The sequence below is a fragment of the Triplophysa rosa genome, linkage group LG4 (genome assembly GCF_024868665.1).
Source record: "Triplophysa rosa linkage group LG4, Trosa_1v2, whole genome shotgun sequence".
Taxonomy (NCBI): Eukaryota; Metazoa; Chordata; class Actinopteri; order Cypriniformes; family Nemacheilidae; genus Triplophysa; species Triplophysa rosa.
The window spans coordinates 27,944,938-27,966,702 of NC_079893.1; the positions used below are offsets into that span (position 1 = coordinate 27,944,938).

The 21,765-nt window shown below is 38.5% G+C and overlaps 1 protein-coding gene across 1 annotated transcript in view; it reads right to left on the reverse strand.

Moving 5' to 3' along the window:
• The window catches only part of sorcs3a (sortilin related VPS10 domain containing receptor 3a), a 187,019-nt gene extending 169,688 nt beyond the window's left edge, over positions 1-17,331 (reverse strand). The window contains 1 exon segment of the mRNA XM_057330922.1: positions 16,471-17,331. Coding sequence (XP_057186905.1) covers positions 16,471-17,172 — 702 coding nt within the window. The 5' untranslated portion in view covers positions 17,173-17,331.
• Between the last annotated feature and the right edge of the window lie 4,434 nt (positions 17,332-21,765).

The following is a 21,765-nucleotide window of genomic DNA, read 5'->3' on the forward strand; positions in this document are numbered from 1 at the left end:
ATTTCTAAATCTCTATAAAAAGGCATTGCATGTTAAAATGAGCAATGTACGTACTGTATATTCTTTAAACCACACCCTCAGAAATGATTTAAATCATGTGTTTTAACACAAAGTCGTTCAGCAACAGAATGCAGTAACACTCGTTAGTTTTCAAGTTGCCATGATGGTCTACATTTTATAACATTTGTTTCCATTGTAATAAGCTCTCGATTATCACAAACTCACATTTTAACGCACGGACGATTTCTTCTTCGAAATTGTCATAATCAGTTTAAAACATGCGGTAATGAGAAATGCCTCCAGGGAAGATTCTTCACCAAGAAAAAGCGTTGTAAACTACATCTACAGTTTTGATTTAATAGGATCTTGTGGCCTCCATTATACTCATAATTGGGGAACCGAAGAACGCTTTCGAGTGTTAGAAATGTTGAAAAAATCTCATCACGCCCAATTTAAGCAGCTTATGTTGTGACAGTCTGAAAACGTCTGAAACTATAGTGTAGTTTATAATACCCATGTCTGTTAAAGAGGCAATAAGCATCTCGCTAATGCTTAAACCGCCATTTAAAGTTTCTTTGCTCACAGACATATCTACGCTCTCGCTAACAAAATGCAGGACCTTCAGCTATCGAGGTCAAGGGCCTTCACGGCTTCATCCAGCTGATATCTGCGGGAACACCCATGGTCTTTATAACACCAACAATGGCCATGAAAGTCAACAGCATGGCATCAAAGCCACGCTAGCGCAGCCACGAGGATCATAGCGACTATCTGTTGATCACGTTCAAAGAGCTAATGCGAGACTATCAGCGCCAAAGCAAAGACAACTATGATTTCAAAGAGCTTCAGATAAGAGAAAACTATACAGAGTCAAAGCGCCATTCAATTCAAGGCAACCGCAACGTTTATAACCCTGATCTTCCAACCGTTATGTACACTAAGGTATCTGTAAGTAAACTATGCTTCTAGATGCATTTTTTTTTTTTAAATATAGACTGATATAAAGTTTGTAAGGCTGCTACACGAACAGGGAATTTATTTATATATGTCCCTTTGTCCTCCATTTTGTCCTCTTACTGTATGATTGCATCACACCCAACATCCTGTCAGTCCAGGTTTATAACCGACCCGTAAACTTCACTTAAAGGAACATTTCACCTGAAAATGAAAATTCAACAATGTTTGTTGTTCTTTTACAGAGATTTCTAAAGATCAGAAATCTTTGAAAGTCAAGAAAATTTCGAAAGATCTAAAAACCATCATCAGAAGACCCTATCGATTAAATTTAGATCAACAAATCCAAAGCGAGACCTATAGCTTTGCTCTATTAACGTTGTGTCCCAAACCTTCTCTATTTTTATCTTTCTTGTCTCCTGTGTTCTTTTCCAAGTCCACATTTCCCAGAATCCCCAGCCGCACCGCATGCTCTGATCTCTCTCATAAGGGCGAGCTTTCCTCCTCTGACACATCTCAAGGAAAATGTTGCTGTTATTCCTCCTCTCTGATTGGATCTGTGCCTAAGGAGGATTTGGGAGCGACTGCCCGAGTGTGCGTATGTCATGACTGACTTTTAACGCAGCGTTATAATTGATCTGTGTGTATCTCTTAGAGGGACTGAATTGGATTTGGCTGAAGAGTGAGGAAACCGGCAAAGCTGCACATTTTTTGCGGATGTTCCCGTTCATTCAGCTGTTCATGTCTGCCTCATTTTAATTAATGGAATCTAAATTAAATGAGTTATTTGAATTCTCAATTTTAGTCTTAATGGAAACATGTCTGAATGTTCAAACGGTTCAGTGGACCGTCTTTGCTCGCTGTAATGAACTATAAAGGGAAATCATGTTCGTAATCATAAAGTAATAATCGAGACGTAAAGATACTAAATATTTAAAATATATTTGATAAGGTACATGACATTAGAAAATCCTTATCCTTGGGTGATGGTTTCGTGCAGTGTTTATTAAAAAAGAAGCTGTTAAAGTACTTCTATCCCGGTTCAATATGCAAAGTCAACAATAAGTCATTGAATACAATGAACAAGTCACCCAATGAATAATCTTATTATAAAAACGTTCATTAGTCAGTCGTAGGTTGATCTACCTGAGGGTGAGTAAATGATGACAGAATTTTCATTTTTGGGTGAACTGTTCCTTTAAATGAATAAGTGCATATTTCCATTTTAGTATCTTGTACTTAACTTAAAGTTATACATGGCTTTGTTGAGACACATGGTATCGGATTAAGAAATACAGTTTCCATTTGTTCTGATTTAATCTGTGTTCATGCTCTTAAAGCTCGATTTAAACACAATATGAAAAGCTGAGTGAAAACTATAAAAAGGATGTCATATATGAGACATCTTGTAAACATTAGGTTTTTGGTTTAGCCAAAACACTTGCAAAAAAACTTCATTGGATTAATTTCTGATTCATTTGGTGCTGCTCCACCAAATTTCAAGGCAAAACAGGAATTAACTGAATCCATGTTGAAAATATGTATATCCTGTTGGGTGGATGAAAGCTAAATGGGGAGTGAAAGGATTTTTTCAAAGAGTGACCACATTTCAAGGACTGTAACTTTATCATTAGTGTGCAAGCGGACCTTAAACAAGGCCAGATGAATATTTCTGTTGAGCTGAGCGGTCAGTACAGTGCAAAAGTCTGAGCAATAAGCATAACTAGGATACATTTTACTCTCGATCTATTGACAGAAATGCAATATAATATGCATAACTATGTCTTCAGAGGTGCATAAAGACCTTAAATAATGAAGCGTTATGTTTTTATTACCTTAGAATGAGCTTTTTCTATCTACATACACCGCGGGTCCCCTTACATGGAATTCGCCATGTTGTTTCTACAGTGGCCCTAAATGGACAAACTGCTCTACAGAGCGCGTTTCATAAATACGTTATCACCTTCGGCAAAGAAGCTAAAACGTGACGACATCTTACTCCTGTGTTCTAAAAAAAACTAAAAATAAACCAGTAAAAGATTATGTTTACAGTAATTTAATGTAACTTTAAAAAAAGATCAGGAGGTGAAAACTCTTTTCTGACACACTCCACAGATCAGAGGTAAAGTACTCCAACCGAAGCCGAGGAAAAGTAAACTGTAAAATCTGCCACGCCTTGTACGTGCAATCCAAGATAAATCCGATCTGCAGATGTGCAAAAAGGAGGAAAAAGATCAGATGGATAAAATATTGATTTTCCACCCGAGTTACAGTACACCAACAGGCAAAAAGGAACGTCTAGATGTTGAAACATCTGAAAGACAGAAGAAAGAAGTAAACTTGTGATTGCGAGGTTTGCGAGTTTGTCTGTGGCTGCACGCAATTCAAACACATTGTATCTGGCTGAGCATTCGCGAAAACACAAACTCACACATGCACGAACGCGCCGCATACAGATCGCAGGCTTTCCACTCGGCTGCTTCAGCTCTCCCTGGCCGCCTGTGTGCATCGATGCTGGAGATAATACTGTAGCTCCGTCTCTTCTGTGCTTTTACAAAGTCTCTATGTGTTTGGGATCTCTCGGGCACGGCCGGGCCAGCCGTTCACTTCTCATCGGATGGCGCTCACATTATCAGTCTGCAGATCTGTGCAATGGACTAAAATGAGAGCATTTGGGGAGAAACATTTGGCATTGGCATGTGATAAGCAAATGTTGCTGAATTTACACCAAATATCGCACACGACAAAAACTTGAGGGTTTGTGATTTAATGCTCAAGAGGCCTTTGAGTGTTGTAGCTCTTGTTCTAAACTGTGACTCTCATTAACATAATACAATATTTTTGGTGTCTTTTAAATCAGCACAAACAAAAAGCAAACGCTACAATGATCTTTAAATACAGTTTTATCGTATTAGAGGTACATGAGATTTATTTACTTCATAATCTTATTGAAAACTGGGTAGAAATCTGCTTAAATGCTCTTTAGCAAAATGTAATCATTTTTTGGCTTTAGGGAAAATATGACCGAGAAAATTCGTGACAGTGTTGAGTATGAATATGAAATGCAATTACTCTATTTTGTTTGATTTGTATTAAATGTGCTTTTATTTAATCCAAGTTCAGTTTGATTTATTTTTCTTTACTTATTCCAAGTAGTAATGGTGCATAAAATGTATTGAAATGATGGAATTCTGATATGAAAAGTGCTACTACTTACTATTACACAAAAAATCAGCATTTTCTACGTCATTTCAAATATTCCACATTTATTCGGTGGAACACAAAAAACGATATTTTGAGAAATGTGTCAGTGGTTTTGTGTCCATACTGTACAATGGAACACAATGGGGGGCAATGTTGTTTGGTTACCAACATTCTTCAAAATATCTTCTTCTGTGTTCTGCAAAGTACTAATACTGGTTTCGAATGACATAAGGATGAGTCAATGATGAAAATAATTTTAATTTTTGGGTGAGCTATCCCCTTAACTCTCATATTTGAGTTTCTATTTTTACCGAACCCAGTCATAAAGACAGCTACTCTCAAACAGAGTGATGTCAGTCCCAAGAAATCTCGCCGCCGAGTCAGTTTTGTCACCTGAACGGCCTTTTGGGGGTCTGGAATTGGTTAACCTGCCTCTCTATCCTTTAAGCCTGTCATATCCCAAACCATGAGAGGAAGGGCGATCAAACAGCCCAGTGGCCTTTGAGCCCATGTTGACAACTCGAAACTCTCCAAGTGCCCGGGAACCTCATGAATATTGCATTCGTCGCATCAGAGCGGACAATGACAGAAGATCTGGCATTTCTGAAACAAACATCGCACAGTCTCTTGGATTAGTCGAATTTCTTGTTTTGAATGCCGGACCACTATGAAAAAACACACTGGTTGCATCAAATTCAACTTTTGTGTCAAATTTTAATTAAGCATGTTGAGAGTGCATGCTTGTCGGTTTGATGCGTGTCGCAGAGCACGGACAAAAAATGTAAATCACAGACAAAACCGCAAACAAAAATCTGGAAATGCCATCCGTTCCCAGAATGCTTTGCTGCGGTTGTTGTTTAGTCACCCTATGTGGCACTAAGAGTGAAAGCTTTGAATCTGTAGTATTTGTCCGCATCCGATGGCCTTCTCCTTCCATTTCTCATTGTGATTTCGGGAATTTCGGTTAAATATCTTTCTTGAAAGCGCAGAGCTCAAACTTTTGCTCCATCAGCTCCAATAGACTTTTACTCGCATTGAAAACCCCAGCAATGCCATCAAAAAAGGAGCCGTTTTAACAGCTCAGCGGGTGAGGAAAATGAGATGCTTGCAAAAAAGCATAGTCATAACTCATAATGAGATGCGAATATACAGATGGCACCGAAAACGCGCCCAACCGTTCAGCTTCAAGCTCTACGCTTCCCCCTAGTGAGGGTGCAAGCTACTGCCTGAGGATGTTTCTGTGGGCTGCTGCATGAAGCAATTCACCCAGGAAGAAAATAGGAGGGAGTGTGTGTGTATTTGTGTAAGGTTGTTTGTTTTCACACCGACAGAAAGAAACACGCGCGTTGTGCGCGGTTGCACGCATTGTGCGCACACTAATGAGCCGCAGCCCAGCACGTCATGTTTTGGCTCATTGCACCAAACACATATAAACACACATAGATACACAGATAGAACAACAAATCTGACCTCTTGAGCTTCTGTGCTGGTCAAACTTATGTAATATGAATTCAGGAACATTCTAGATATAAAAAATTAAAAATTATCCCCACGCAATCCCTAAATCTCTCCATGAAAACCTGATCCAGATGGCGTTTTATGAATCAATATCACTTCACATGTTCATGATTTTACATTACACAAGAGGTTTGGCTTTCTATCTGCGTACATGAGAACGACTCAAACTTGTATTTTCTCCCTGGAAGACAATATCTGCGAGGATTGTCAGCTGTTTTTATTCCCTGAACTTTGCGATCGGAGGGATTATGTGAACGTGCTAGTCTCAAACTTTCCTCAGCCTGTCTAATGCATCCGGAATTAAGCCATCTGCAATGCGAACATCAATAATCGTCTGTTGTTCTCTAATTTGCTGGAATCTAAATGAATGAGAGAGCAGGGTAAAATATCTCTCGTGAAATGATATTTGGTAAAATCGAAGAAACTGTCCTTAGCACAAACGTTAAAGTAGGAAAGCGGAAAATTATGCACTTTGAAAGATTTATAAAGCTGGCTATTTGCATACTTGCATACTTTCACCGTATGCTAATAAGATCATCAAGGTATTGGTATTTTAATATATTAATTCTCTAGCTGGCAGAGGTCAGGTCCTGCTGTTCCCCTTTCAAATAAATGGTAAATATTAACTGACCTCTAACTTTGATGATGCACACTATGTGCATATGAGTTTAATTGGGTAATTTTTGTATTGTAGCTTAAAGGGACAGCTCACCAAAAACTTATTTTTTTGTCATTGTTTCCATTCCTTCATGTTGTTCCACACTGTGACATGAAACACAAGAAAATGTTAAGCAGAATGCCTCAGTTTACTTTTATTGCATTAAAATATAAATTATTGAATAAATGAATGAATAAAGAAATAAATTAATGCTGTCAAATCGATTAATCGCGACTAATCGATTCCAAAATAAATGTTTACATATGTGTGCCATGTGTATATTTATATGTATATATATTTATATACAATATATAATATAATTATATACATGTATTTTTGTGTATTTATAACGGCATATATATATATATATATATATAAATGCCACGAACATATCTTATATAAACACAAACATTTATATCTAAAATAAATAAATTAATAATTCTTAAAAACATCTCTTCATGTTCCACAGAAATCATTAAGTATTGAAACAACACTGAGTGAGCAAATAAAACCTTTTTTTATAGAGCGTTATGGCTTAAAAAAATCTATAGATGGTTTTAGCGGCAACAATGTAAACAAACGTAATGTGGCCCATACTTAACTTCCGGTAGACATCCGTAAATAATCAATAACTGTTGAGTAGTTTTAATATAATTCAATACAATTGATATACAATAAAATAAGATATAGAAATAAAATAAATTGTTACACTACCAAACACAGACTGGAAGTTAACTTCGGGCCAGGCGCATACATCTGGAAAAAGTCTTTAAACGGGTCAAATGACACGGCTAAACCGAATATTATGGTTTGTTTTAGATGTAATGCAATGTGTATACACGACTTAAAGTTAAAAAACGTTGTATTTTCCACATACCGTGCATGTTTGTATCTCCTCTTTGCCCCGCCTCTCTGAAACGCGCAGATTTTTTACAAAGCTCATCGCTCTGAAAAGCGAGGTGTGCTATGATTGGCCAGTTAACCAGTGCGTAGTGATTGGTCGAATACTGCAAGCGTGTGAAGGAAATGTAATGCATCTTACCATATTTGGAACATCAGGTTCCAAAGCAATTGTACTGACAGGTACGCCCACCTTACTTGCGTATACATTTGGGCGGTCTTAGTCAAATCATACCACGAACAGACGTAGATTTGTGGGGGTGTGGTTACACGAGGCGTTTCAGGCAGGTCTGGGTGAGCATTCGCTTTTAGATAGAATGCATCTTTTGTTCAGACATTTTCATTTTAGCAATTTAACGTCTCTAATACTTGCATGGGCAACTTATAACACACATAAGACACAGAAAAACACGTATTCGCCCCATATGACCCCTTTAAATCTACCACACTTTTAAAACAACATTCTGCTTGCTTCACCTTTCCAACCAGCCAGACACAGCAACACCGACTCAGCCAATAGTGTGAGATTGGGGGGCGGGGCTATCTGTTTGACTAACTATTTCACTAACCGATGATAACCTTTAACACCTGTTTGACCTAAAAACCAACTAACCAGTTTGGAGAAAAAACATATTTTGTCATTTCGTTATTGTTATACTATTGGCACAAAAAAAAACGTTTTAAGCGTTAATTTGCAATGTTACACTTAAGTCCCAAATAAGTTACAAAAAAACCCATTGAATCTAATCTTGGCTTTGTCAAGGTAGCCGTGATGTAAGCCTCTTAAACTTGCTCTTAAGATAATTAATATCGCTGGCGTTCCAAGCGTGCAAAAACAAATTGGCCGATGCAACTTTAATTAAGCACATTTCTTTCACCTTGTAGCTGATTATATGTTATCTGGTTCGCCGCTGAACAACTTCTAAAGTGTGGCGCCTCTAAATGGAACTGTCCTGCTGCGTTAGAGGCGTGAATGTTTGATATAATTATGAAGACCATGTTCGCAGGCCCCAGTAGTCATCTCATTTGGAGAAGATGACACATATGGAAGTAGGCAGGAGGGACGCGAAGGATTGGGCAGAAATCAAATGGTTTTCAAATGCTTTTTCAACTTTTAATGGCCCGCGAGAGGCTAGAACTTAACTTGCGGAGTACTGAGAGCAACAGCGTGACAGTCAGACAAAAGTATGAATACTACAGGCCCATTACATTCTTTCAAACTTGTAAGTGGTTATTTTTTCTGTAAAGAGGAAATAGTGAAGAATGCTCACATATCACTTTTCTATATATTGACAGTTCATGTGATCACCTAAAAGTACAAAAAAATTTGGTGAACTGTTCTTTTAAGATGGAAAACCCCCTAGAAGATGCCATATCGCACAAGTGAGTGTGAACATCTTGGGTGTGAACTTGTTTGTACGAGCGACTCTACATCTGCGCTTGTAATACTGTCATATTCAGCATGTATACAGCGTTTTTTAGTGATTGGCCCAATTTTATTAAACAAAGCGCTGTCAGCGAATAGGCCGTCTTCTCACACGCTGCCCTGCGATACGTTATTGGATGGAGTACAGTAAATAAGGATCATGCACATTTAATTCACTCTTTCACAGTCTTCCCCTTGGCAAACACACTTCGTATCGCCATAGCAACAGCCATGGTGAACAATCATAGAGCTACAGTATTTAGTGACTTAAATTCGTAGAACAATGAACCTCTCACACACACACACACACACACACGCACACACACACACACACACACACATATACTGTATACCTAGACTCACTGAAACAATACTCTCCATCTCGGTTGCTTAGGAAAACATAAGTTCTTCCCTCCTTGATATCTTTGCCATCTTTGTTTTGGCACCCATTTAATTTAGCTCTTCCATGCTTTCTGACCGTCTGCATCGCTGGCTCTCTTTGAAATCAGAGCCTGAGAGTTTAGATGAGATTGGAAAATGCTAGGTGCACATGGAGAGTTAAACGTGTAATAAGGGCTGGAAGCAATTTCCTCCTGCTTTATCGAACTCTGTGAGATGGGCAATAACCACGTATAACCGACTTCACCATCTTGTTTGTTATTTATATTCAAGTTGATTCGGATGCGGGAGTCACAGCGCTGCGGAGCTGTGTGATTATATATCCGGTATATATAATTTTATAATAAATTAAAAATTTTGTCAAATTAAAAAAACAAATAAAAACGATAAAAAGGAAAGCGGTTTCAGAGCAAAACAGTCCAAGCAGACTTTTATAGAATCACTGTTTGGACAAAAACACATAGAGCTATTCAATAAAATGCTCTTTAATTGAATAAAATTTATATAAATCATAATAAATGTAATTTAACATTAATGTGTACGTATAGTGTATATTTAATTTTATATTAATTCAAACATTTAGTCAAATTAAAATACAGTTTAAAAAGGAATACAAATTATGAAAAAACATATTAATAAAAATGCCACCTCCCACTTATTCACAAAACCATCAAATTCACATAATGTATGAATGACTTTGGGGTTAACCCGAACTTGGTTTGAAAAAATATGGCCTTACTTCAAAAACAAGCAATACTTACTTTTTCCACAAAAAGACAAGCCCTTTAATATCCCCCCTCAACTTCCTGTTTCATTAGAAAACACGTCAACGGAAAAACATTACATTTAAAGTTAGCGTGTTACTTTAAGTGCAGACATCATACTTAAACTTCAAGATGTTTTTTTCTACAGTTATTTCCTAAAGAGCATATCACACCTGTTTTACCAACAAATTGTGAATGAAAAGGTTAGCTAACAGTGAAAACAGTATCATCTGCTGGTTATATTTAGCAAGTCTAAATAAAGAGGCTGAAGATGCCAGTGTGGGCGGCATCACATACACAATGGGCTTCATTCATGAAAATGTTCGTATTTTCAAAATGTTAGTTGAAAAAAATGTACACCTGCTCCTTATCACGTGTAAATGGTGCGTTAAACATTCAAACGTTCTGTATTCTTTTAGACATATTGATTACACTGCATTTTGATGCACTGTGTATCATAATGATATTTCACGAGTTTCTTTACCCTTTCTTGTTTCAGTTTTTACTCTTTAACTTTGGGTAAAACGCAGGGCTCGTCACTTTCCCTTTTTTACACAGCCATCCAATCACAGTGGAGGAGAGGCGGGACAAACACTACATTGACTAACCATCATACTTGTACAACACAACAATGGATAAGTTAATACTATTGGTTACTGCATTTTTATATGCAGTAATATTTTTCAAAACAAGATACTTGTAACATGTCTAATAACTGCCGTGGATATTCCAAATCGCAGCATCTAACCCGTCTATGCAAAAACGCGCAGTGCCTCCAAAGTGTTCTCAAGCGCAGGTAGACACAGTTTAATGTATTAATGTATGGTTAGGCATATCGCCTATAAGTCTCTTATGCATTTATGCAATATAATGTAGCCAAACCTGAGAATGGAGTCCAGAGGATTCTACAGCATTCGTACAGGTAGATAAGTAATTTGCGTAGCAGTAATTTCAAAGGCGGAGATTATGCTAATTGTGAATGAGCGTGCATGCCCGCCCTGTTTACGAGTGATTGGAATTTATTAACATACACACATTTTACTATCAAATCAGACGTTTACGAAGAATTTGTCAATCCGGAGGAAAGTTTTCGGGAAGGTCCGTTGTATGCACAAATTACTCTGAATTTACTCATATATTTATGAATGTTTCATGAATGAGGCCCAATGTGTACATTGTGCAAAGTCAAAAGAATTGGGTGTACAGTACAGGTTAAACATAAAAGCAAATTAATTAAATGTTTTTTCCTGAGGCCTGCATAATTTAATCAATTGTTTTGGAGCTGGAAAGGTGCTTTTTCCGGTCGAGTGGAAAAATGTTCACAGTGCAGGAGGGGCAGGACAAATATCATGCCAACAATGAAGAGGTCTGTACCGGATGATATACAGTACCTAGGCTATTAATAATATTTGTTGGTTAAACAAAACTATCTGTGAAATCAGATACTAGTACCGCATTACTTGGGGAGATATGTTGTATCACAGCAACCAAAAAACACTGTCAAGCTGACATTTTCAGAGAGCTCCTGGCATTTTAAGCTGCTTAAAAACACTTCTGCGGACACAGTTCTAGAATCACAATCAAATGCATTAAAATAAATAAATGAAATAAGTGCTAGAATCCAGACGCAAGACTAAGTAAACTATTAAAGGATAGTTCACCCAATTCTGTCGTCACTATTCACCCTCAAATCTTTTAAACTCTGTATATGACTCTTTCTTCTGTGGAACACAAAAGTAGAGAAATTTATTGGTCATTGGTTTTGTGCCCATACAATGGAAGTCAATGGGGGATAATGTTGTTTGGTTACCAACATTCTCCAAAATATCTTCTTCTGTGTTCTGCAGAAGAAAGTCGAAGAGGTTTGAAATGACATGAGGATGAATAAATGATGAAAGAATTGTGTTATTTTATCACCTTTTGTTTCTGAAGGACATATTTATGTTGACATCTCTATACACTTTCCATGCCTCATATTTCATTCCTTGGCAAACAAATACACTAGGAAAACACTGCTTTTAAATATTTATGTTTTATAAGTACTATTTTTGATACTCTAAAAAACCTTCAAGATAAAGAAACCCCAACACAACCCATTTATGTGATCCTTCTAAATGAGGAAAATTACCAAATTAGGAAAAAAAAATCTTTGTGTGTGGTGTGTTTCAGCCAGTTGAGAATCAAACCTGGCAGTGAGTAAACAGCAAAGCTTTCAGAAACGGTAATAGCGTTAATGTACCGTATTTTGATTTTAGCCAGTGAATTTAAGCAAGCAGATTAGTTTTAATTAGACAGTAAAGTGCTGGTTCTGCACAGGAATCTGTCAACATTAGTCTACATCAAGACAAGCTGTAAATGAATATTACACACACACACTCATTAAAATTCTCTCTGCCAAACACACACGCAAGTGCACAGATTTCCATGAGTTGACTGTGAGTGTGGAGATCTACGGTCATGTCTTATTCATCCATCCTCTACCCTGATTAGAGTGTGTGGGTGAGACATTTTAAGGCCACGTGCACTTTAAGAGAAGGGTTATGGTCCGTCCACATGAACACTATTAATCAATTATTATTTTTTGTCACATAGTACAATCTGGCATTAATTTTTGTTGCATCACCACAAAGACAGCAAAAATTTGTTTTGGCCCATTCGGATGATTTGGCCCCCATTTAATTGTATCTTTTGTGAGCAAGGTCTAAGTTTTTAAAGGGATAGTTCAGCCAAAAATAAAAATTCTGTTATCATTTATATGCCCTCATGTTGTTTAAAACCTGTATATGACTCTTTCTTCTGTGAAACAACAAAAGAAGATATTTTGAGAAATGTCTGGTTTTGTGTTCATACAATGGAAGTCAATAGGGTCCGATGTTGTTTGGTTACCATCGCTCTTCAAAATATCTTCTTTTTGTATTGTGCAGTTTGGAAGAAGTTTTCAAGTTTGGAACTAAGCATCACTTATTTACTGTAAAAATCTCCGATAGCACTGTATTGTAAAACGAATGCATGTATACATAGGCCTATGTAGCTGATATCATAGCAGAACTGATTTTTAATCTACCTCACTTTGTCTCACAGTCTCCGAGAGAGAAACTGCTTGAGCAACCCAGCAGGGAAAAAAGTGTTTAACGCAACAGAGATGAAACCAAATCACATCTGACACTCTGTTATATCAGTCTAATTAACACAGGGGGACACGTACATTTGGAGACACCCTTGTTGCCTGTTTGGGTTCAGCAGCCAAGCATGTCATTATGCTGGATTGTTCTCGTCTCCAGAGCCCATCCTTTTCCGCTGAGTATGTCGACCCCCCAACAATGGAGATAATGGCTGGGTTTAGCTTGTACATCGACTCGTCACGATTCTCATCTCAGATGATGCGGTTGAGATGCTGATGTGCTGTGCGTGCGCATGAGAAGATGAATATGGAGATACTGAACTATATACTGAGGCATATAAAATATATTTAATTTAGGTACTTCTGATAGGAGTGTCCTGACAATTTTGGAAAATTGAAAATGTCGATTTCTCCACAGAGACTAGAATATTTGAAGTAATTTCTGTAAAATCAGAGGCAACAAATAGAACTGAGAAATATTGATAAAAAACGGCTTCCCTTGAATAAATTCCAACAAGTAGAGAAATATTATTTTTTCGTAAGAGCGCAAGATTACGTCTCTAGATCAGAAAACTAAAATCATGCAGTGCCTAAAATGGGGCGGGGCTTAACTACAGAATGTGTTCATTAAAGAGAGAAAAATGAAAGTTCTGTCATCGTTTACTTGCCATTATGTCATTCTAACACCTGTATGACTTTCTTTCCTCTGCAGATATTTTGAAGAATGTTGGTAACCAAACAACATTGGCCCCCATTAACTTCCATTCTATGGGTCACAAAATCACACCTTCTTTTGTGTTCCACAACTTTTGTTGAATTATTGGATTATGTCACTGTTTTCCACTTCCCAATTAAACAAAAGAAAGAAATTAGTTGTGAGTGTGATATTGCCCACAAATCTTAGAATGTCAGCCAAAAGATTTGGCTCATAGGCCAGCCCCAGAGATAAATGCCTGACCGTACTGCCAGCTTTCACGAGAAGGACCACAGCTGCATAATAAAGGGCCTAAAAACAAACGTGTAAACACTAATTGGAGTTCGGGGGCCATGCTATACTGGGATATCTACATTATTTATGACATTCCATTGCCTCCTACTAGTAATTAGCATCCATGCTAAATAAACAAATCGCTTTACAATACACTTGCGCTGCTGAATTATGTTGAGGAATGCTGTTAAAGATCTATACTTGTTCTCATGAGGTATAAAGTAGGTGACTAATTGCCTTTTATCTGGATAAGTGTGCTTTAAAAGTTAAAGTGTGCTTGAAATGAAGTGTTGCTGTAGCGTACTTGATAGAGGATTTGCATATAGCTATTTTATAAACTAATTATATTTATTTATAGCACATATTGGCAAAATGACTTCTGATTCAAAATGAATTATATTTTAATATTTAATGTCCATGAAAAATTCTATAAAATATCTGATGCCACGCCCCTTTTAGGCACAACATTTGTTTCACTTCTTTGACCTACAGATATAATCTTCAGAAAACGTATATATACATACACTTCTAAAAAAAACTCTGCTTGACAAAGCTCATTTACCCCACCAGTTTACAGCCGTTTTTTATGTTTAAACATTCACTGAGGCGTTATAGTTTTAAATAGATCCCTCAAGCGTGCGACAACACGGTCTATAAAAATGAGCCAATCTCTGCGACTATATCCGAATCCATTCGAGCATGCCGGGCTTACACTTCGGAGCTTATGCAAATCAAATGTGTTATTTTCCTTCTGAACGCATGACATCTAAGCATGATGGGACAAGTAAATCATAACATGAATAAATAAGACATAAATCTGCAAACACCAGAGATAAGCTCCAGTGGATCACATCTTTCTCCACACTTAGTTAAACTCACTCTGTGTTTCACACGGAGTGTTTATAAAGTTGGTTTATGGGTCATGTGACAACAACTTTTGGTTCACGGTCTAATCTGTGGCTGTCATTCAAAATGACTGAAGCCAAAATAAACCTTGAGAAACGCTATGACATCACACATAACATGGCCTCCATAGGAAAAGAGAACAAGATAGCTTTGGTTCTCCAAACTGAATGCACGTATTTAACGCGTTGCTTAAATATGACACACAAAGCCCGCACTGGTCTTCATAACTAAATGCCAAAGAAATTGACTTGGTGTTTTTAAAAAACATGTCCTTGGGCCCTTCATTCATCTCTCATAAGACCTGCAACCAATGAAGACTAAGCTTTGCAGAAGGCATGCAAGCAGGGAAAAAAACATGCTTGAGTAGGCAGTCCCTGAACAGGACAAAACCTTGCAAAATGGCTGCCTCAGTCCAGAAGATAATTATGGGAGATTTACAGCTGAGGCGGTGAGGGACGGGACCTGGCGGGCAGTAACCCTTCCTCAAAATTGCTGTGTTTTTTTCCCACTGACAGCTACTAAACAAGTTAATAAAGCTGGATGCAATATGTGGACAGCGCGTGAAAACGGCAGGTTCTCTTTAGATTTATTGAAGATTTTTGCACAGATGGGCACAGCGAAGGAAAATAATGGAGGAGGAGGTTTTAACATTGAGGTTGAACTGCTAAGACTTTGGAAAGAAATGCTGCCGAATTTATTTCATGTAGCCTGAAATCAGGTTGTGACACCTGAAGCTCAGGGTTTTTTTAATAGCATATTTAAACATAATGCAGATAAAGTGTAATTTATTATATAACATACAAACACAGAAAACAGGCATAACATATTAATCTGTTTCGCCTCTCTTAATACTCATTTCACAATCCTCAAACCCCACCTGTCTGTGAACCACAAATCTCAACATTCAGACCTGCGCAAGCTTCCAGTTTTACTGTTGTATGAATGGAGAGAGTCATTTTTGCGCATTCACCTCCGAGTCAAAATCGGATAAATTGACATTTAAATTATTAAGATTGTAAGGAAGTACATAATAAAGTCTCATATCCACAAAATCTCAGGCAGCGCTCGGTTGTCTCGCACCCAAGTCAGCAAGAGACAGACACAGCAGACTCCAGCCAACAACCTGCGCTCTCTCTCTCTCTCTCTCTCTAACTGGCAGTGGAGAAAGATTCGTCATTAAATTCATATTTACAGACTTTCCACTCACAGTCGATTCAACTGAATGCGATTTAGAAAAAAAAACTCCTGCCGCACATGCTGCGCTGGAGAACATAAAGGTGTGAGAGAATACGCCTCTCCAAATGCATTATCAAAACAGGGGTGCATTGTTCTCCAGATATTACTCCTGAACACAAACAGGTGGTTAACACTCGGTGAACATGTGTTTTGTAAACATATTTCATGTAAGGGTTTTCTTATTTTAGGACGGGTTGGGGAGCGCTTATCATAAGTGGCCCCAGACTACATGTGCGTGATTTCATGACAACAACTGGAGTTGAGATAAATCCTGACACCAAAACGTGAGACTAGAGAGACTAGTATTATGACACACTGGGGTTTAGAGTTATTCGCGTATGGTTAATAATATTGCACAAAAGAGCAGCCAAGTAGGTCTGAATTTTGCGGACTTACGCTGCTGTTTTTTCCGGACCAATACACGACTGCGTGGTTGTGCGCGGAGTCTCCAGCCAGAGCAAAAGTGCTGCTGACCACTCTGGGTTCGTCTGGTCTGGAATCTGATACTTTGCCATCATCATCCCTGTTCCAGCGAACTTCGGTGCGTTTTGCAGGTCCATCCATCCGCAGACCAGGGCTTTTTCTTTGCTCTTCCGAGCGCGCCTCGCCGCTCCGTGCGCTCTCCATAAACTCGGGCACGCTTCTTTTAATTCTCATACGCGCGGCGTCATTTTGCTTTTCCCCTGGTTCGAATTCGGATTCACTTTCCAAATATTCGTCCGAAAACATTTCTTCATCCAAACCGGACTCGGTTAAGTTCTCCATAAGCGCACGGGAGTTCAACCCCGCTGCGTTCGCGTCTTTTTCCAGTTTCTCCACCAACCCAGGAAAATCACCTGCCGCTCGTCCACCGAGTACTCCATTCGGGTACAGAACTGTGGGCAGCTTGGGTTTCTTTTGATCCTGTCTCGAATATTTCCCAGTATCAGACGGGTTTCGCATATACACATTCCCCGCGTCACTCAGTTGCATTGGCGACATACACGGTGCGCAAGTTATCTCTGCCTCTACATTCGGAAAAAGGTACAAGAATGATAGAATTAGCCAGGTAAAAAGAGTAAAGTGTGAGCCAGGGAATGCACCCGGACAGGTCTCCATCGTTAGAAGAGATTTGGGGGAATGCTTTATCCCCTCCCTCCGACTCTCAAATGCGCGGGGAAGCAACTCCAGCGAAGTGTCGGGGTTTTAAAGAAGTGCTCCTCAGCTACACCGCTCACGTTCAGGGATGTGATGGAGTAAGGCAGTGCATAGGGGAGGTACTGAATCCAAGCCAAGCTGCTGCTGCGTCTATAGGGATCGTGCGAAAGAGAGAGAGAGAATGATGCGAGTTGGGCATAATGTCATCGTGCGTATAATGATTCAAACTCTTTCGTTTTCATTTCTGTAAAATTGCATAAATTGTACAGTTATATCATTTTAAGACTAAAAAGCATTTTTACAGTTAATTTAACTGGATCACGAGGTTTCCATTTCAGCATTTCTAGAATGTCATTTTATTTTCTATCCATTTTCATTATTATTTGCTTAAGGCACATTGTCCTGTTTGCGCAGCTGAACACAGTGACTCCATTCTCCAACTGCGCAAATGATATAAAATATCTGCATGCCTCGTTGCGTATCTTGATGAGTTTTTCTAGAATTATTCATAAAGAGTATAAACGAATTAAGGATATCCCTGAAAATATGTTGCTTCTTTCGCTTATAGCCTACTAAGAGGGGAGAGATCTTGTAGGTTTGGCACGTGCGCGCGCGCATCAGTGACATTTATTCTCCTGTCATCCGCGCGCGAAGCTGCTGCGGCCAGACAAGGCGCTCTATGTTGACAGGGACAAAACTGCAGGAGCTCATACGCAACAGTCCTCACAGATCAACGCACATGAGCTACATCAGTAGGTTATATTTCTTCAGCAGAGACAGCGATGGTCGCATGCTGTTTTTGATGTTATGAAAGAAAATGTGTTTTGGTGGGTTTACATAACAATATACTTTTGTTGACAAAATTATCCCCAGAAATTAGCCAAGTATGACTTGACGCTTTCACTTTCAAAACGCCTTTAAGGGAAACTTCCTTAACTAAAATATTCTAAGATATTTATATCATTTAATATAAAATACATGCTATGTGCTCATTAAGTATACACTATATTGTTTAAACGTTTTGGGTCATTGGAAATGTTTCTCATGACCTTAAAACACACTCGCTTTAAAAATGAGCTTAAATGTTTAGGTTAAGTTTATAGTTTTGCAGACTATATGTATTTTGCATTAGCCTATTACAAAATAACATTTAATAATTTAATTTTAAAAACGTTTTTAAATTCGAGACAAAGTTCTAAAGTTCTAGACAAAGACTGGTTAGTTTAAATATAAATAAATTTTACTTATTTGGGATATTTGGAGAAAAAAAGTGCGGCATAGTTCTTGATAACTTGTAAAATGGAAACATGTGTTATTCACTGCATTTCTTTAATGGTATAGCATTCTCTGAGATCCATTTGTAACATTATCCGTTACATTAACATACTTTTTTTACATTTACATAGACGTGTCGCATTCAAGACAGCAAAGTAGTCTAAATGTCCACTGTGATTGTGACAGTTTTGCATAAAAAAAACCATTACAACAGATCTTCACCTCAAATAAGATGACTATGATAGCATTATCAATAATATAATAATAGTAAAGGTGACCAAAGACGCCAAGTTTAACCTATATAAGTAACGTTAACATACACTAGTAAACATGGTAAAAAGAAACATAGTTACTCACATGTGTTCTCATATTGTTGACCCTCTACATGCATGTGTTTTGGGGCAGTCTTGCACGGTGTAACATGGCGGCGCTACTGACGTGAAACGCTCAATGCAGCGTTCAATTTCCAGACGAAACTGTTTGGTATACTCCAGTGTAAACGTCAATCATGCGTCTCAGCACATTATAAGCAACATGTTGGTATTTATTGTTTAAATTAATAATTAAGAAATCACAGAAAAGACTTGTTTCGTGTCATTTTGTGGTGTAAAAATACTTTTGGTATAAAAAGATGGTTTTGGGCTTTCCCACAAGGTAGCGCCCTGCTAAACTCACTGTGTGCTTCTACATTCTTATTTGTGCATCCCCGTTTCCTCGGAAGAGGAATTAAAACAATTCAAATGGCATATCCTTAGCGTCATTTCAAAGCGCCGTCAGTTAACGATGGCTGCGTCCGAAAGCTTATGCAGCTGACTTGCCTCGCTGCCTCATGAGGCAATAGGCTTATTCGAGTTTACCCATACTAGCCTGCCACCGACTGGCGAGATTGCAGGCAGGGGATGAGTAAAAAGACGGCCGTCAGGTCGGACACGTGCGCTTCCCATAGCGCTGGCGGATCTAGGGGTGGTGCCAGAGGGGCACTGGCCCCAGTTGATATCTTATTGGCCCCTGAAGTGCCCCTGTCCTCTCAGGGCCTCTGTAGTCTACACCTGATATGCTTTTTGGTCGATGACAAGTGGACGACGTTAAATGCCTACTCTCCGCGCGCTAGCCAGAGAGGATTTAAACTTTACCGGCTAAAGACCCAAAAGGTTGATTTAAATACAAAAAAACACAATGTTTTCTCACCATTCCAGACTTCTAACACACACTTACAGTCAGCCTCAAAGCAGAACTTTCAGTTTGTTTTTTTCAGTATGTTAATCTCCGGTCTGCATTGTCTTATTTCGTCCATTAGGTCTAACAATTTCTGCATTCAGCTGCTGCTTATGTTTTCACTGTCGTCGTCCCCTTAACGGTAAATACCTATTTAACACTTTAAAGTAAAAAAGCATATGATGGTTGCAGCCACTTAACTTCTCTTTCTCTAACGTAGAAAGCTAGTCAGCTCACGAGTCAGAGCTCACGCGAGTGCCCGATAGCCAGTGTGAAATACGCTCGAGACAGTTGACGGATTTGTGACGATCAGGCCACGCCTCAGACCTCTCTCTTCCTTTCTTTCCGTGTCTTCTTGTGCTTGAAGGGACAAATTACAAATACATACAGAAGTGTGTCAAAATACCCGACTTGACGATGAGTATCCTGGAATAGGAATGTCATTTTTATAACACGGTGACGAATATGCATTTGTTATCTAAAAAATATTATTTTGCATTTTTGCATTTGATTATATCTGTATCTGAACATCATTAAGCCCAAAAACCTAAACCATTGTTTGTTCTGTTCTTGTTCTGTTTATTTATATTATGTGCTATATAGCTTGTCATTTTTTGTTCATTTGTTCTTATTTACTGACTGGATGCAGCGTAAAAACAGCTGTGGCGACCCCTGATAACGGTAGCAACCCGAAAGAGAGAGATAGTTCTTATTTACTGACTGTTTACTTGTCTTTATTATTTTTTTATTTTTTTTTTTTTTTGTTTATTTTTTTTTTTTTTGTTTTTTTTTGTTTTCTTTTTAATTTTTTTGTCATATAAATTTGCTAATTAGAATACAAGATAACACGATTGGTCAAAAACAATTATTTTTTTGTGGCAGCTCCAGTGAAAATGTTGGCAGATCAAGTAAAAATTTGAATCAGTGCCTAGGCCAGTCAAAAATTCCTGGCGTTGAGCCCTGCAGCTACAACAATACACTATTTTATTAGCTAGTTTACCTTTTCACCTTTGTTTAGCAGCTAGATTAAATTTAGGATTCACATATTAGTTAACAGTTGCATCAGATATAAAAGGTGTCTGATACGTAAAACCCTATAGTATTTGGTTATATCAAAAGTATGTTTATAAGTATACAACTTTTTGAGGGAGGCTCAGAGATGACTTATTTTTGTATGCAAAACCCGGTTCCATCGCTCCAATGTCTATCGGTTCTCTTTCATCATCTCGTGTTCGAGATCCACCTATGGGAAGGGCATCCGTACCTGACCTCTGCAGAAGCATCCAATTGCACCAAGTCTAGACAGACAGAAGAGCGCAGCCAATGCCAGGTAAGGCCCCACCCCCTTACCTGAGAGCATATAAGGTCTGCCTGCGCTGCTGTTCTTCAGTTGTCATTCGCTTCTCGCGATTTCTGCGGTAACAGTGCGGTTGGATTTTCGCTGCCCACTGCGTGTCTTCAGGAGGACATATCGTCTGATCAGCCTCCGCCAGACGTGACAGTCGTCTATTCAGCCAGGTCTGCTCTTTTTTCACCTGCAAGCGTGTCCCACTTTTAAGTGCGTTAAAGTTGGAAACCCTGCTAATTTACTAACAAAATAAGAAAGTACTTTAAGTACAAACACTAAAACAACACAATACAGAAAACCGCAAGCAGATTGCTCTCTAATCCGCTGCACTGTCTTCAGTATCGATTTCCTGGTCAGGGAGCTGTCAATACAAATCTCACTAACCAATGAGAGTAAAGTGGCCATACATCCTGCCCACACGTGAGATTTGTGCCAGAAAGGCGAACGAAAACTTGATGTCACGGTCCCACCGTCTTGTTTATGAAATTCTAGTCGTGTGGTGGGATCGGGGCAGAGTCCTTGGGTTTTATGTGGGAAGGCCATGAGATGTTTATGTTTTTACCTCTCATGTGTTTTTCCAGTGTCTCGTCTCTGTTCCCGCCATCTCGTTTCCTCGTTATCCTTCCCTAAGTGTTTGATTACCCACACCTGCCCCGTGTCGTTATCCCTCGTTTGTCTTCCCTTTAAATACCCTCTTGTTTCTTTGTCTTGTGCTC